Source organism: Rhopalosiphum maidis, chromosome 4 (assembly GCF_003676215.2).
Source record: "Rhopalosiphum maidis isolate BTI-1 chromosome 4, ASM367621v3, whole genome shotgun sequence".
Lineage (NCBI taxonomy): Eukaryota > Metazoa > Arthropoda > Insecta > Hemiptera > Aphididae > Rhopalosiphum > Rhopalosiphum maidis.
Genome location: NC_040880.1, coordinates 37833103 through 37851894, shown reverse-complemented (window position 1 = coordinate 37851894; position 18792 = coordinate 37833103). Strand labels below are relative to the sequence as shown.

General features: G+C 26.0%; 2 protein-coding genes across 3 annotated transcripts; both read left to right on the top strand.

Moving 5' to 3' along the window:
• The first annotated feature begins 704 nt into the window (after window positions 1–704).
• Window positions 705–7539, top strand: LOC113560645 (Golgi to ER traffic protein 4 homolog). Of its 2 annotated transcripts, XM_026966650.1 has the most exons (9): window positions 705–915; window positions 996–1252; window positions 1383–1461; window positions 1522–1616; window positions 1675–1820; window positions 1891–2029; window positions 2090–2230; window positions 2312–2466; window positions 7365–7459. In XM_026966650.1, the coding sequence occupies exons 2-9, from the start codon at window positions 1134–1136 to the stop codon at window positions 7457–7459; spliced, it is 969 nt and encodes a 322-aa protein (XP_026822451.1). In that variant the 5' UTR covers window positions 705–915; window positions 996–1133. The 2 variants fall into 2 exon arrangements, with proteins under 2 accessions (XP_026822451.1, XP_026822450.1); XM_026966649.1 differs by lacking the exon at window positions 705–915 and having other exon boundaries at window positions 1134–1252; window positions 7365–7539.
• Window positions 7540–7985: 446 nt separating this feature from the next.
• LOC113560644 (collagen alpha-1(IX) chain-like) lies at window positions 7986–18336 on the top strand. Its single transcript, XM_026966648.1, has 17 exons — window positions 7986–8265; window positions 9971–10044; window positions 10287–10331; window positions 11489–11723; window positions 14210–14426; window positions 14867–15034; window positions 15089–15163; window positions 15226–15435; window positions 15554–15634; window positions 15701–15796; window positions 15980–16042; window positions 16375–16429; window positions 17320–17421; window positions 17486–17563; window positions 17668–17763; window positions 17825–17878; window positions 18007–18336. Exons 1-17 carry the CDS (start codon window positions 8249–8251, stop codon window positions 18123–18125), a joined length of 1785 nt encoding a protein of 594 aa, XP_026822449.1. The 5' UTR covers window positions 7986–8248; the 3' UTR covers window positions 18126–18336.
• The last annotated feature ends 456 nt before the right edge of the window (window positions 18337–18792 follow it).

Below are 18792 nucleotides of genomic sequence, written 5' to 3'. Positions count from 1 at the left end.
ATTAGTTCAAACAGAAATATTGTATAAAAAAAAAGTTTAAAGTGGGGTGCACGCGATGAGACACCTTGTATAGCTTATTTCGTCTTTTATGCTATTAGATACCAATAAAACTGTCCAATACCGGAATACCCACTGAACTATTTAGCCTACAGGTCACCGTGTCAATGCAAATGCGTGAAATTATATTGCAATCGAAAACAAAGGAGACAGTATTTCCAATTTAGAACAACACATATTTCTAATCCGTATAACAATATATAAATTATACGATACTGGTCGAAGTCCATTATAATTATAAATTGGGTATAATTTATATTAATATATTACATTATATCAAATACACGAATACATAATATAGGTACGTCATTATCTATATGATCTAAGCGTCGGGCAGTGAACGTGATAATATACAACTTACTGGTGAAGATGTGAGCGGAAATACTCAAATACAAATAATGTAATGGTTTAAACCAGGAATTAAAATATGTGTTTTGGTGTAATTTAATTAGTTTTTGAACTAATTTAAAATTAATAATTATTATTTATTATTGACTATTGTGGAATGTAGAACAACTAGAACATATGGAAAGCACGGCTTAATTATTGTGAAGCGCTAGTATAGACATACACATAAGTCTATAGTTTAAAATATAGTGTTGGTAATCGACATCAGCTAACCAATGACGTGCGGATATCTGTAGACATAGATCTGTTCCAAAATGTCAGACATCTAATCGCTGTTATCACAGAGACACTGTCGTGCTATCAGTTCTACGGCTGCGTAAGACTACTTTACTTATTACACACCAACATTATTAGGAAAACGAAAAAGAAAAAGGATAACAAATTGTATCATGTGTGTGTCTATAATTTAGTATTGTGTTCCTGCCATAATATTATATTATATGTTTAATGGTATATGATTATAAATTAATTACAAAGTGAACGTGTAAAACGCCGACGTGATTATTCATACCATTTAAAAATGCTCGTAGTTGCCGACCTCTGCCTCGCACTGAAATTCTATTAAAATATCGATTGAGCACATCAGTGTTGTGGCGGAAACCGAGAATCCTTCGTGTTATACTTACTTATACGCGCTTAGCACATATAAGCACAAATACACACACAAAATGATGGTCAGATCGGATCCAAATAGCATGGTCAATCGCGTGCGCAGGACTTTGAACAACGCGATTAGGGATGAGAATTTCTACATGGCTCATCAATTGTACAAATCGCTCTATTCCAGGTACGTTACAAAAGAAAAGTAATAATAATATTGATTACTATTTTTCAAAATGGTGCTTCAAATGTCCGACTGTATATTGATTGTCTTTTCTTATAATATCATCACCGATCGTATTATTGTATGCTTGCAGATATATAAGTATGCAAAACAAAAACGCTGCCATAATGACCCTACAGGAAGGAATTATTGTCTTATATGATAATAATCAAGTAATTATTATATAATGATTCAATAAAACTCGTTAATACATTTGTATATTCATATTTTAGATTAGCATTGCTACCGATTTAGCACAATTATTTGCGAAATCCTTGTCAGCGCAACACATCATTCCTTCTGAAAATATGTTTGATTTCATAAGAGAGTAAGTTTATAACATCGCTTTTCAAAACATATGTGCTTAAATTGTTATTTTTATTTAGTATATTTAGCAAGTTTGGTCCATCACTATCTGCAGAACGAGATTCTATGTTGAATCCAATCATACAGTGGACAATTGAACATTGTCCAGAATACTCAATGGGACATCCAGGTTTACATAAACGTATAGGATATATCTATTGGTCAGGTAGTTGGTCATATATTTTAATACAGTATTATGTCTTAAAAATTAAAATATGAAATGTATATTCATTTAGAGGCTAACTTTGCGTTAGCTCAACATCATTATTTGAGATCAACAGATGGTTTAGCATTCGCAGCTATGTTGGTAGAAATGCATAAGACACGGGGACTAAAATATGAAGTTGATTTATTTATTACACAAGTTGTACTGCAGTATGTATTTAAAAAATCCTATAAAAAATAAATATAGATATTTATATTTCTTTAATTTAGAGGGTTGTGTATGCGTAACATATCAATGGCACAGTCAACATTTCAGTCATATACTAAGTTACATCCTGCTATAAATGATGAACCACCATACATTTTGCCCTTACTCAATTTCATATGTTATTTACTAAAAATATTAGATGGGTAAGTAACTAGCTATTTTGATTTGTAGTTGGTTAGTAACTAATTACTTTGATATTTATATGCATTATAATTTATATTTAGTGGAAAACTAAAAACTTATATAGTACTTTGTGAGCAATATCAATCATCTTTGACCAGAGATCCGAGCTACACTGAATATTTGGATAAAATTGGGCAACTTTTCTTCCACGTTAAGCCATTTGAAAGGAGACCTAGACAACAACATGGATTTTTAGGTTGGTATATCTATAATAGTATTAGTTTAGTATTATTTAAATATATTGTATTTATCGTTTTATATTTTATATATTTTAAGAGGACGCCATATCCGTAAGTGTTGTCTCTGTCTTACTAACGTACATCATAACAAATTTGCGTTCAGTAAAACACATTTTGTGATGTTAGTTTTAATATTAGAGTAAATTTACCTAGTATCAAATTTAAAGGCAAGAATATTATCTAAAAAATGACGTATGCTTTTATTGATATTATCATTTTAAAGTGAGTTATAAATATTTTAATGTTGTAATATTTTACATAACTATAACTCACTTTAAAATGATTATATCAATAAAAGCATTTGTCATATTTTAGATAATATTCTTGCCTTTAAATTTGATAATAGACAAATTTACTCTAATATTAAAGCTAACACCACAAAATGTGTTTTTCTGAACGCAAATTTGTTATAATGTATGTTAATAAGACATAGCAACACTTACAGTATGGTGTCCTTTTAAGTATAAGTTATGGTACTGGTTTGTTATAGCCTCACCATCCATATAACAATAAATAATGAGTTTATTTATTGATTTTAATCTAATAATTTGATAATAGATATGTTGATATAATAGAAAAAAATTAAAATTAAAAAATGGAATAATAATACTTTTAAAAAAATGTATAAAAATTATGGTTTCTATGATTCCCAAAATTCTGCTATATCTTTTAAGATGATGTCAAACGGATCACTATTGTTTAGTTTTGATCACCTTATAAATTCCGCCATGTAAGTCTAAAAATTTTTGTCACTACCTCTACGTTTTTTGTTGCCCCATGTAGTCAAACCCTACATTCTCTTGACATTTTGTGTTTGGGCTCCTGAGTTAGGGTCTATGAAATCATACCTATGATTAACTTTATTATGTTGAAATCCATGTTGATCAAATTAGCATAAGCTTTCCATCTGTCAGAAAAATTGTAGAACCGTATCTAATATATCCGTTAATGATAGGTATCAATGTAACTTCTGATCTATTTGGCACACTAACTATGAAACATTCCTTAATTTTACGGCATACACCACCTAACACTCATAGTTGAGGTAATATACACCCTGCATTATTTTTCTAGAGTACGAAAAGACTTTCATCTATTTCAACTATTAGATTTGGACCACCTACTTGATTGTTGTTGCTCTCCATGCGTCAAACACAAACTTCTCATAAGTTGTTTCAATCGACTACCACATTTTTTCCAATACCTAATTCACGTTTGCAATATGTCACTAAAGTTAAGTTCATGAGCCCAAGAGTATATAAAATATATAATACTATTTATTGATAATCTCAAACCGTTCAATCAATTATTTATTCTAAAACCTTTATCTTTATGACAATCTTTTCATTGACATCACCATCTCGATCCTCCTTTTATAAACATTTTGTGGCAATTTTCACATGTATTTGTCATTTCAATAATACTTTTGGACTGGAGAAATTTAATTCCGACATTTATATCGGGCACTTGAGTTAAAAATTCTTTAAAATTAATTTTAACGATAATATATATATATATATATATATTGATGTTTGTTCGGTATATCAGGTTATTAGAGGTATAATTGATTATTAGGTAGGTACCTAAAAGTAATGGTATGTATTTTCCTTCAAATTATAAACATTATAAACATTGTTATACATTTTTAAATTTATCATTGTTTTAAAAGTATTATTATTCCATTTTTCAATTTTATTTTTTTTTTTATTATATCAATATATCTATCATCAAATTATTAGATTAATATCAATAAATAAACTCATTATTTTATATTTATACAATGTATTTATTGTTATATGGATGGTGGCAGTTCTATAACAAACCAGTACCTAAGTTATTTTTATTTAGTTATTTCTATAAATATTCTGTTAAAATAATATTGTTTTAATTTTTGTTGGGAATTAAAATTCTCTTTTAGCTTTTAGAATAATGTACATATTGTATAATACAGTAGAGCTTTGATAGTTCAGATGAATTCAAACCAAGTGTCGTTTGGATGATTGGAGGTTTATTTGATTACCTACTCAAATGATTAAGACATTTTGTTATGCTACATTTATTTATTGAATTTACTAAATTACAAAAAAAAAAATATATTACAAGTACAGGATTTAACTATTTATAAAATACTCACATTTTATGTATTAGCAAAAAAAATCAGTTATTTTTTTTTTAGTAGTAAATTTTACAAGATAGAAGTGAACAAAATGACGAGAAATTTCTTATTACCAATAAAATAATGAAATAATAAATTAGATTCAAGAATTCCGAAAATTCACCTATTACTGTTTATATTTTAAACTGTCATCATTAATTGACAATGAAATTTATTAATCAAGAATATTTATGATAATATATGTATACGGACATACAGTGGCATGTATATAATTTTTAATAAATGGAACCATGAATAGCGTTTTAGATCTATGCAAATTGTCCAACCATAAGTGCAATTTGTTTTTGGGAGAGAGACTAAGCATTCCTACATTTTTTAATGGCTTTAAAAAATTTTTTTGGTTTAATTATGTTATTGACATTTGAATACTTTTATTTCCAAGATTTTGTTTGTTTTTTAATAAAAATGAAATTTTATATTAGTTTTAACTAGGGCTCGGATTTTGTAGCAAAATAAATCCTTTAAAAAGCATTTTAAGTAGCCAAAAAACAGCAAAAAAAAATAAATATATTTATTAAATTTAATTCTAAAAAAAACAAATTTAAATTACACATAAAATTAAATATTAAAAAAGGAATTTGCGACCATATATTTAGTCAAGTCACTTTCATTTAAACTCATCCTATTGGATGCTAATGTATTTTTATACATAGAAAAAGACCTACCCATATCAACCAATGTAATTGGTGCATATTTCATATAAACTAAATCTTTTAAATTATACTGTTCCACATTAATGTTTAGTGCAGTGCCATTATGAATATTTTTGATTTTTTGAAGTTTTATCCATCCATTATTTTTTGAAAAAAACATGATTGCACTTTTCTAAAATAAATTTTGCTACTTCACCATTATCCTTTCCTCTAACTTATGTTTTGCTTCTAACAGTTCTAATACAGTATCTATATTTTTTTGCCAATGGTTTGCCTAAAAAAAATTAATATATAAATGCATTTACTTAAAACAAAAATAAAAAATACCTTTTTTCTAATTTTTGTAATTGCATGTGGTATAAATCTAAAATTTGTTTTACCGATTAACTAAAATATTAGAACGTATTATAAAAATACTCAGATATAATTCAGATAATTTTCCTTTTCCTAAGTCGTAAATATAACTGTAATTACGATCATTAAATTGTAGATAAAACTATAGAATTTCGGCACAATAACGATAATTATTTTATCAGTCATCTTTTTAATATTGTTTTTTTCACTGATTTTATAATTTCTAGAGATAATAATATAGTCCAAGTATAATATACATAAAAATAAGTTAAATTTTCAACAAAAATATGTAAAAATTAAGAAATAAGAACCAAATAGGGGAAAAAGCAAAAAAAAGTTTATTTCATTGAAACCAGAATGATTTAAGACATATTTATGTATAAGAATTATATTTTTATCATATTCTCTTCAAAAGAAGCATTTGCTATAAAATACGAGCCCTAGTAATAACAGACAAAGACTTTATAGTATGATAGGTATATTAACAATTATTTTATTATAAATAATCATAATATTTTGTCAATGGTGAAATGGAGGAAGCCTCCCACAGATCACTTTGATCGAACAATTGATTCATTTAATGGATAAATCATGTTTAATGGATCATTAGATTTATTAGATTTTGATTTATTAATGATTGTTTATAATTTATATAACATAAAAAAAGACATTTGTTTGATAAAATACATATTACATATTGTCAGGTCATCAGAATTTTGATCAAAGTGAATTTAAAACTTATCTTTATTCTTTATGATTCATTTTTAATTTAATAAATTAATTTTAAATATACTTTCTTTTTAAAATGTTACATTATTAACATCTGTTTCTTTGTATAACATAAAAATGGTAGTATATTTTCTCTTTGCATTACTCATTTTTTCAAAATGTTCAAATTAGATGAAAAAAAATGCAGTAAGAGGAGGTGTTTATAATAAACACTTTGAGGTAATTTTTTAAACTAATTTCAGTAAAGCTATAATAACTGCTATAAAAGTTTACTTTTAACATTTAAATTATCCAGTAAGTATTTATCTACCGATTTGATCACTACACTTACAGCAAAAAAGCAATAATTAACTATCTGATTAATAGACAATAGTTATGCATGAAACTATATTGGAAAATGTGTTTAAGTATCAACCTCTAATTAAAAAAAGCTATTTTTGCGACTGAAGCCAAATTATAATATTCCATTCTATGGCCCAAATTTTGATTGTTCAAGGACGTGTTGCACTTCCGATATCATGCCTATGATGTAAGAGCCTTATCTACCCAATTTTTTAAATGTATTTAAGTTGATAATAAATAGGTAAATTAATAATATGTTGAAAAATGTATATGTAGAGCATTAATAAATAGTTTTTTTAGTTATTTGTGTTGTAGGTTATGCTATCTAATTTAATTTATTTGGTTACAAAATAAAAAATATATTTTTTCTATGATGATTATAATAGATAGAGGCATCAAGCCCACATAAATTTAGACAAAAACTATAAATTAACAAGTAATTTAAAATCTGTATCTATTTTATTGTAGCTACAAATTTGTGTTCCTTATTTTTTTTAGTCAATGTAAATTTATTTTTGTTTAATTATAAGTAGTGAATAAACATTATTATACTTAAATAAAATCCTCATACATTAATAAAAACTTTATTATTAATTTTCAGGTAATTTGATCAGTACATTGATGGGTGACTGTGATCATGATGGAGAACCACGTCCATCATCCTCGCGTCCGATAAATGTAGAACCTCTTGATTAACTCACATTGATTTAATAAAAAATAATCTTTTTTCTTTAAAAACACCGGGTTTAATTTATATTAAAAAAAAAAAAAAAAAACAATAACAATAAAATAATTTTAACTAAATATTTATATATAGCAATGTATTTGAGTTTTCTTTCTAAATATTATTATATTTTTTAAATACAATTTGTAAAATCCATAATCTCAAAAAAAAAAAAAAAACATTAATTAATATGTTTTATTGATGTTTAAAGATTTTAAACTTAATAATGTATATAATTGTACTAATGTATACATTTGTTTTGTTTAATTTAACATAATCTGCAATCATAAATTTTTAACTTGTTTTTGCTTATCTTTGAGGATAGCTACAATTATAGTTCTTTAAAAAATGTACACTAAACATTTTAAATACTTATGTATTAAAATATAGTTTACTAAATGTTTCTTAGTATGTATTTATAAATCTATTTTAAAACTTATACTATAATCATACTATGTGTATATACTTATAAATAAATTCTTAATATAAATAATATATGTTACAGTGTGTCTGTCTATGCATATGTACATGTAAAATACATGAATAATAAAAAAAAGTATATTAAAAGGATTCAATATAATTAAAAACATTCTATCCCCACTGTTTTCTACTAAGTAAACTCATGATGTCTTGATTCACTTAAATTATCTCACAGTTATGGTTAAGCCATTGACGTGTTTATTCTGATCTTTTTATCTTCTAATATTAATGTATATAAAATATACTAGAATTTAGTATTTTTATCATTTTAATTTCATAAGATGATTTACATAAAGGGGTAAGTCCTGTATTTAAATACTCCAATATTTTAAGTAACATTTTATAAGTATTGAATAAGTATAAAAAAAATTGCTATGAAAACTTATCCTCTAAAATATTGAATTGGCTTATGATGATTTTTGTATCAATTAAAAAATATGTTTTTATTATAATAAAACTTTAGTATACTGAATAAATTATGGATGAAAAATATAATTCTTAGTATTTATATGAATATTTTTAGTTACAGTATAGGTAATTCTACTAAGGTGAAATGTAAAATATCAAATTACGTTGTCCTTGTTTAGTGGTAATAATAAAGAATAATGAAGCTCTATAATGTATATTGTATATATTGTGGTTTAAATGAAATAATTTATAGTATTATATGCATTTATAATTAGCTAACAGGTATTATTACAGTGCATACTTTTATAGTATGATTTGATCTAAGTAATTTTTTCTCTGGCAATTATTAGATTAAATTCACAAAAATATTTTCAGTTTCTCACGAAAGTATATGAGTAAAAAGCTAAAGAAGGATCCAAAACGACAATAAATCATTACTTTCTTTTCAATAAAACAAAATTAGCCAAAAATGTAGTTGTTTTTAATAGTTTCACTTAGATAGTTTAGTTTATGATTTTAATTTTTAAAATTACCTGGATATTTGGAAAAATATATGTCTAAATTGCAGCTATTATATGTAACTAATCTTCAATCTAGAAACATAAATATAAGAACCAAAAAAATATAAAAGGATAATTATATCCACATGCGCTATCTTTGACTTACTACTGTATAATATATCAAAATGTATGCTCAGCATCAGTAGTTCCAATTTTGTATATTTAAATTTAATATTAGAATGACTTATTATCAAACTTAAGAGTTAAGACAAGAACATTATTTGTGTTTCTCGATAGTTGATAATGTTTTACAATATTTAATTTTTTAAGTTTTATGACTGAAAATTTTTAAATATTAATATTTTATATACTCGTATTAGTTTATGATTGAAGATTGTACTATAAATTCTTCAAACTATAAACCTATAACAGTATTATAAATTTTGTGATTGTATTTTGATTTTGAATATTTACAAATTCCAATGAATTAATTAGAATCAAGAATCAAGATAATAGATAAATTATCATCATAGGAATAAATTGAGAGGGGGGTAAGTTAAAAACTCCTTAAGCCTCCCAAGCATTTCCTTAACCTTGTAATTCGTACTTTAGTTTAATAAATTACGTTAATACATGTTAATTATTTCTAGCTCTCCAAATTAATAACCATATTTACGCCTAAAAGGATCATATATTATATCGTCGTAGAGTAAGGTGATATAAGTATCTTATACTTATTTTAAGTATATACATTTGTATATTTGTTTGAGAATATAAAATTTTAAAAAAAATGGTGTGACGAAAATACGAAATTAAAATATAATATTTCAATTCAATAGTTTGTTTTTTTAAACTGGAATTATTCATCTAATATAATATATTTGGCACAAGACCGAACGTTCTCTAATCCTTCTAAATTTAACACGTCGTTCTCTGGATATTTGTCGAAAGTAATAAACCTATCAAGATGTCACGCTTTAACGGAACTCGTAAATATTACATATTTTAAAGTCGGGTTTATATTGTATATATATATTATAACTTAAAATATATTTGTGTAGGTTTGTTAATTTTTATTATTATTTTTTTTTTTAGAAATTATTTAAGATGGGCACAAATTGTTTTAATTGCAATGATTACTTTTCCAACTGGAAGAAACGTTTTAGCAAGTATGTACTTCGTATATATCTATTCGTGACTAGGCCCTATAATCACTTTATAGAGAAACGGTTGCAAAGCTATGTAACATACATATATATATATATATATAATATCATAACTTAATAGTATAATATATATATTGACATCCATAACCAATTAGTTATCACTGAGGATATAAAAAATGGATTTTTATTTTAAAATAAGTTATACTACTTAAAAAATACACGAGTGTAATTTTCTTTGGTTACAGATAATAAACCTCAAACATATTCCGAACGTCCTATTGATTATTCAGGTAAATACCTACACTTTTATCTATTTTATGTGAAGTATTAAAGCATTTAAATGTTTAAATAAACCTAATATTTGAAGGGTTACGGGGAAAAACGATTATAGCCAAGAGAAATTTTTTTCTCTCATAAAATCTAAAATGTAAATTTAATATTTTTTTATTTATTGTATCTAAAATAATTGTATAACTACAATAAATTTTTTTGAATTATTTCGTACTTGATCTCTTGATTGTTTTGAGTTCTGAAACTTTAAAATTGCATTACTGAACATTTTAGGAATATTGACTATTACCATTTTCCCCGAATTATAATACCTATAAAATTTGAAATAAATAAAAAAAATGTTCAGGGGTTTTTTTTTAATGTAAGTATACATTATTATATGTATATATATCTTATGGTCCCGGCCTAAATATGCTACTGCTATTAACTAATAGATATACCTAGGTACTTTGCTTAAGTCTCTTGCTAGTCCTTACCGTCAAGTAGGATGCCTCGTAGGTCACCGAAACTAGCCATTTTTAACTTTTATTTTATATTACCTATTTATGTATAAGTGTCTAAGTTTAAAATTAACGTAGTTGTTGATATTTATTTTTATTTTAAATAAACAATCTGTATAAGAGGGCGAAGAGTGAAATAGTAGCAAAGTACAATAGTACATAATTCAACAGATTGATAATTGAAACATTTGAAACCACTAAACATTGAAAATATTGTATTTTATTTGTTGATATTATAAGCTTAGATTCGTAGAGTATATTATAGCAAAATGAAGCTAAGGCTAGCGTGAACCTATGCTAGAAATGTTTTGTCTTTTCTTGATTATTCTAATTGAAAGATAAATAAATAAAATAATATACAATTATATAAAAGTTTTAGCCACACCTAACTATTGTGTTGATAACTAGGTACCTATTTCATCCAACGGTTAATGCGGTACACTTAATGTAGAATATCATTTTTCAAAAATAAATATATAAATATTGAGTTATGTTTTCTTTATGTAAACGCCATTGACCTATACAAATAATACTATAAACATGTGCATACAATAAACATCTGTTACAATCGTCATTTACATGATATTATCCTATTAAATATTATTTATTATTTATTATGGGTGTACGCGCCGTATAAACGGTAATGTGCTGTGCAGATTATGATGAGAGCGGCACCAGTAAGCCCGTTAAAGACCAAGCATCGATGCAGGTGCCGTGTGGGGACTTCCGGCCGGGCGAGGACGATCTACAAATAATCGATTTCATTAGAAAATTTGGGTTGGATTCGGCAGAAGAAATATATAGAAAAAACGTAATAAAAGTGACAGGATCTAACCGTTTTCAGACTGCTTATAGGGTGGAAAAAACAGCTCGTTTAATTTTGCCCACAAGGTATGTAACACAGGAATCAATTATTGTAGAAAGTTGACAGTATATACTGTATTATGCTGTTTACTATAACTACTAAGTAATATAATTGTAATAACATAAGAGAGTGATTTATATGTTAATATGTTATATAGTCTTACGAGTTAATAGGCTTATGTCGGATTGCATAAAATCATTCTTTACATTTATTTAATAAACGGTTTTATCGAACCATTAAATATTTGTATTGAGCTATTTAGGTTGCACAAAAAATTGAATGAAAATGTATGAGTTTTAAATATGATACTACAAGGTTTATGTTGAAATTTGAGCTTGTAGCTTATCACAACTCACAAGAAAAGTTATGGAAATTGTATTATTCTATAGCCGTTTTAATTTGAATAGGTATTAGGTAGATAAAAGCGCAAATTAAAAATAAGTTTAATGACTGAATAAAATTTAAGAGGCCTAAATCGTACCTTTAGTTTAATTAACTATAATGCCTAATCAATGCCAGGATTGATCGTTTGTAATGACTAAAAGCTATTGTATGTTTGATAAACGTTCAGTGGACGAATAACTTTTTATACATTTAATTATTCAATGGCGTGGCTATTGATTCATTAATAATATTTGTAGAACATTCAAGCGGCCCGAAATAAATATTAGGTATATTAAACGCAGTTTACAGTGGACTACTATAAAAATAGTGATACCTACTGGCAAGGGCGCAATTTCAATGAAAAACTGAGGGTGCTAAAGGCCCTCTATCTTTTTTTATAATGTTATCTTGAGGTTATGGATACCTGTTACTATTATAAAATCTAAATTAACATGAAACAATTTGCTGGTGCTAATTTCAAAATTGGGGGTGCTAAGCCACCCGAGCCTCCCTCAAATCGCGCCTATGCCTACTGGCTACTATATATAAAAATTAGAAAGTGGTAGTTGGTACTAATAAATTATAGGTAATATTTTTATTATTATAATTACATGACTACATTGGCCCAACTTATAACTAAAGAGTTGGTTGTCTAGTATCCTTATTTTATATTATCTAATATCTTCATTGGTTATATTAAATTGTTTTTTCGGTTACCTATAACTATTTATAGTTTGCTAATTTACTAATTTAGTATTATTACTATTTATTACTTAGGTACGTTATTTATTTATTCATTTAAACGGTCTAAAGCCCAATAACTTAAATAAGCATGATAAAAAGTTGATGTTAAATAGAAAGAAAATATAATACAAATGAAGGCATTTTCGTTTTATAGTACCTATCTACCTAATAAATTTTATAAAATTTTGCAATATTGTTACTTTTTCAGCTAAAGTATATGATAAGTTGTCACCCTCTAAGTCTACCTGTAGCTTCTGTTGCCAAAGTTTCAGTTGGGGGATTGGCCTGCTAATTCTTGGGGAGAGAGTTATTAAGGAACATTTTCATTTGCACCCTATAATATATAGTTTTGGTGTTTTTAACCAAATATAGGTACAGAGGCGTGTTCAGCATAAAATAAATAATTAGGTAGGCTCGTTTTGTTTTATAGTAGTGTAGTGTACTAGTGTGTAGTGTGTAAGTGTGTTAATAACTATTGTCTATTAGACAAGAAGATTTATCCATCACATGGAACATGGGCATGATATTAATATTCAATAATAAATATTAATAATAACATTTTTATTTGTGATAAAAAAAAACCAAATAGTAAAATAAAATTTGGATAAGCCCGATCCCAATATAGGTACATATATTAGTAGTTAGTACACTACCAAAATGTATAAATATGCGTGGCACACAATTACAATTATTAATACATTTATTCCTAAAATTGATTGACATATCTAACTATAAAATTTCATTTAAACATTACAATTTTTATTTTTATTTAAAAAAAAGTGCGCACAATGCTCTTAAGACATTTGTTCCTAGATTGCAAAGTTATGGTCTCTAAATTTCTTTTGGGCCAATAATAGTTTAAAAAAATTCTTTGATAGTAAATTACTTATATATTTATAACTCAAAATCAGAAATAGGTATTTATTTAAAACAATCTTTTTCACTTAGATTTTTACCTTCAAAAAATGTAGATGCATTTGTTTATTTAATAGAAAATAGTCCTGCTCCAGCATGAACAATTATAATATATCATCTATTTCCACCGATTTTATGGGCAGATAAAACATGTAGTGATGCTTATTTGCTTGTGTAAATTAGCAATGTTTATGTAATTTGTGGAATTTTTGAAATATAAAAAGTGGGCAAACGGGCAGTTAGGTTATGCATTTGCGTTTTAGGCGTCTAATACGAAGCGCCGCGGAAGTGAGTAATGCGAAAGCTGCTCTCCCGGCGTCATTCGTTATAAACTGAAAAAAAATGTGTTAAATGCGATACTATTATGAACCATAGAGTAGGTAATATTAATTATTATTTTGATAGATTATATAAGTGACTGACTACACAGAATACAGAAATGTTAATCCTGTTTTATTTGTGTTTATAGAAATGTATTTCCGTTGGGCATACCACAGCAATTTTCTTTTATTGCTACCTACAGTTCAAAATTGGTGTCTAAAACACAATGGCATATACTTAAGATTGTTGATTATCAAAATAATACTAATTTACAAATTTCACTGAATCAAGTTTTAGGGACTGTAGAGTTCTCGATTGTTAATTATGATGGATACTTACAAACTGTTAAATTTGAAGCAAGCTATGTAAGTTGATTTAATATTGTATAATTTAACAATTAATTTACATATTAGTATATAACTTTATTTTTTCTACTTATTAGTTATTAATTATTATATATTTACGTAGGTACTAGCATTTTGGGTAATAATAATATCTAAATTAGTACATTAATTTATGTTGATAGGTATTTAGATTATAAACAAAGCTCATTTGATAACAACTAATAATCTATTAAATATGCTTTGTTTTGAGTCTAATTATAAAATATATTTTCTCAAGATAGATATTATTATTATTGTAATTTCATTTTATACTGTATGAGATGAAAAGTTTTATTTTTCACATTTAAATACTTTTTTATCTTCTATTTATTATTATCTTGGTTAAAGAAAAATATTTATAAATTAAAAAAATAATTAATTTACCACAAGATAATCAAATACAACATTTTTGAACTTTTTAGATTTTTGATAGAAATTGGCACAAATTACATTTTGGAGTATTTTACGATAGAGTAGTTCTTTACATAGACTGTAAACAAGTTGGTGTTAAAATGTTAGAATCTAGAGGTACAGTGGATATATTTGGTAATACAGCTTTAGTGACAAATATCGATTACCAAGGAGCACCAGTAAGTTACATTAAAAATTATAATTAATTACAGTTTATAATTTAGTTAATTTAGGTGGATGTACAATGGATAACATTAAGTTGTGATCCAACAAAACCTCAACGAGAAGGATGCACAGAATTGAATCTAGTAATAATTGAAAATAATTTTTTACTTATGTATTTCTTAATTAACTTAAAACTGTCATAAAGATAGGGGAAGAAACTGTACAAATTCAACAGTCAACTGCAGCTACTACTGGAAGTAATTGTCCTAACCGAGAAAATCAATGTGCCAACAGACATCCACCAATTGTAAATCAAAATAAACAGGGACCCCCGGGACCTCAAGGACAAGAAGGGCCACGAGGACTAACAGGTCCACAAGGTCCTCCAGGTCCTCAAGGAATTCCAGGAGTGGAAGTAATAAAAATATTTTTTAGTTATATTTATTAATTTGTATATAGTTACATTATAACTTGTAGGTTATTAATTTATTATTCATCAATTTATAAATATTAATTATAAAATTTATTTAAAGGGTCCACGAGGATATCCGGGTTTACCTGGTACGCCAGGTATACCAGCATTGCCTGCTTTACGTGGAGAAAAAGGAGAACAAGTAAATACTGACTTATCAAAATTACAGTATATAGTATAATATTCACTTATATCAAAATAATTATAGGGAGAACCTGGAAATCCTGGTAATAAAGGAGAACCTGGACTTCCTGGAACTATTACTTATATTCCAGCTCAACAAGAAACCCTATATATAAGACCAGTAAGTAATTATTTACTAAAAAAAAAAACTGTTTTCATTCAGAATTATTTTTTGTATGCAATGATTTATCATTGAATTCAAGTTAAACATTATAGTGACGAGATACACTTGACATTTACTGTACAGCAAAGTAGCTGTTTCCTTTTTTTTTTTAAATAATTTTGTTCAAATATATTTCCACAGGGAACAGTTGGCATACCAGGCGAAAAGGGAGAACGAGGAGAACCTGGATTGCCAGGTTATTCAGTATGTTATTTATTAATAATTCCTAATCATTTTAGTAGTGTTGTAAAGAATAGTTAATTAAAAAAATATATATTTCAAACAATCAAAATATTTAACTTAATTAATTGGAGAATAAACATGAATATTTATTGTAAATAAAATAGATATTAAATACTCAAAGTAAATTAAAAAAAAAAAAAAAATCAAAACTTGTATATTAATTTGCATTGAATATTTGTCTTAACACTCATACTCAAATACATAATCAACTAATAACTTTACAACACTATACAAAAGTATAATATGTAATATAATTGCATACTGACAATTTTTATTATTTTTTTTTTTATTAGGGAAATAGTTTTAATGAAAATGAGATTAAAGAAATATGTAAATCAATTCTGAAAGGTAAATTTATTAATTTTCAATCTAAATCATGAATTAAGTCGTAATTGATATAATCACTGATGAGTAAGGTTTGGATTTAAAGGCAATATAATTAATAAAAAAAGCAATTACAAAATTTATTAAAAATTAAATAGTTTGTATATTGTATATTTTAATAAGTTTGTATTAAAAAACAAATGCGGAATGACAAACAATTTTGAACCTAGTACAACACATTTTGAACGTATTATAATCTATAAATAGGTAGTATGGGTACTTTTAGAAACGTTAAATTAACTGGCCTTACTAAATACTCGTTAAACTATTTAGTGATATCAATGAATATTACCGATAATAGAACCCATTAAAAATAATTGACTTACTTATTATTACTTATAATTGACAATGCACACAACGAGGCATGTCATTTATAAAACTATTAAATTAAACATAAAAAAGCAAAAAGCAAAAAAAGTACATTTGTCTTCAATATTTAATGACACACATTTTTATATAAAAATTATTTTTCTATAATTATTAAAAAAAAGGCTTTTGCTTTCAAATCCAAACTCTACTGATGAGTTTTCACTTAGATAGTACTAAAAATATATTAGTGCTATCTTAAATATTGAAATATTTGTACAAAAATAATACGCTTACAATAATAATTGGATATAATCTATATTCAATACATTAAAAATCAAAATGAAGTTAAAGAAATACATGTAAAAAAAAAAATTGTTTTCTTAGTTTTTAAATTTCATAAAAAGAGATCTATCATATAAAATTCCCTTAGTTCTTTATATATATTTAAAGCAATATTCATTCTAGAATTTACTCTCTACGCAATGCTTTACTCCAATCATATTTTTATGTACAGGTTTTAATAATATTTTGATTATCATTCTTAGAACAATTATCTGAACTTACAAACACCTTTATTGGTCCACCTGGACCTCCTGGACGATCAATTATAGGTAAACCTGGTCCACCGGGTATCCAGGGTCCCCCAGGTAATTTTGTAATAGAAAAGTTTGTAAAAAGTTAACAAAATAAACTAATTTTTGTTATTTTTAGGAGAGCCTGGATCACCAGGTTTAGGAATGCCAGGCGAAAGAGGTTTTCCAGGATCCCCTGGTATACAAGGATCAACTGGTAAGTTATACCTATTATATAGAATGTAATAAAAATGTATTCTGTTAAGTTATTTACTTATAAATTATTATTTTATTGTAATACTGCTGAATTTCTAATGTTAGGTCCAGAAGGTCCAGCTGGACCAAAAGGAGATAAAGGAGATCGTGGAACTGAAGCAGTTGCGTATGAAGGGCCACCTGGACCCCCGGGTCAACCAGGTTTATATTTAATAAATATTTAGCCTAAAATTGTTTGCAATTTAATACTATTAATTTTTAGGTCCAAGTGGAGCAAAAGGTAGACCAGGAGATAGAGGTGAACCAGGAAGACCCGGTATGTATTACATTTAATATTAAGATGCTAAATATTTTTTTCAATATGAATTAATTGCAAAAAAGTATTTTTTTTTCTATACGTGACAACTAATTTTGACTATTTAATTACTTAAATTTTCTCATCAGGTCCAATTGGTCCAAATGGTTATCCTGGCCCTCAAGGTTCGCCAGGATATTGTGAAATGTGTAATAATGTCTATTATGCAGGTAGACCATCAGCAGTCGGAAATTTCAAAGGACCTTGAATTACACATGCAAATATATACAATATACTTTATATTACATTATACATTACTTATCAACCTTTACTAATAAAGATTTATTAAAAAATATAATAAGTATTTTCAATAACATTAAAATACAATAACAGTGAATTCCTAGTATAATTCAGTTCACATTGTTGGGCTAATGCACAAAGAATTTTGAGTTTCAAAATATATGCAATAATTATTATATTATCTATAAAGATTTTTACTGTTTATTTTTGATTATTTAACTAGAATAATAAATTAAAAATTTGAACTTTTTACTGGAAACAATGAGAAATAAAAACAAAATCTGTTGGCTAACAATGATTTGTCATTTTAATTCTAAATGTAATTTTGTTAGTAATATCACTAATATAATTTAAAAAAAATGAACAAAAAAAAAATATATTAAAACAAATAATTGAATTTATTTACACAATTACATTGCTTTTTAAAAAATAAATAAACATTCTGATTCTATATTTTATAATGATGTAATAAGTAGGTCTAATTAGTGAAAGTTAACAAAAAATGTTATACCTAACAGTAACGGATTTACATCATAATGGTAGCAGCATTATATAAATTGAAATTATATGTTTAATTGTCAACTATTTTAAACATTTTTTTAAAATATTATGTTAAGTTGAATTATTTTTAAAAT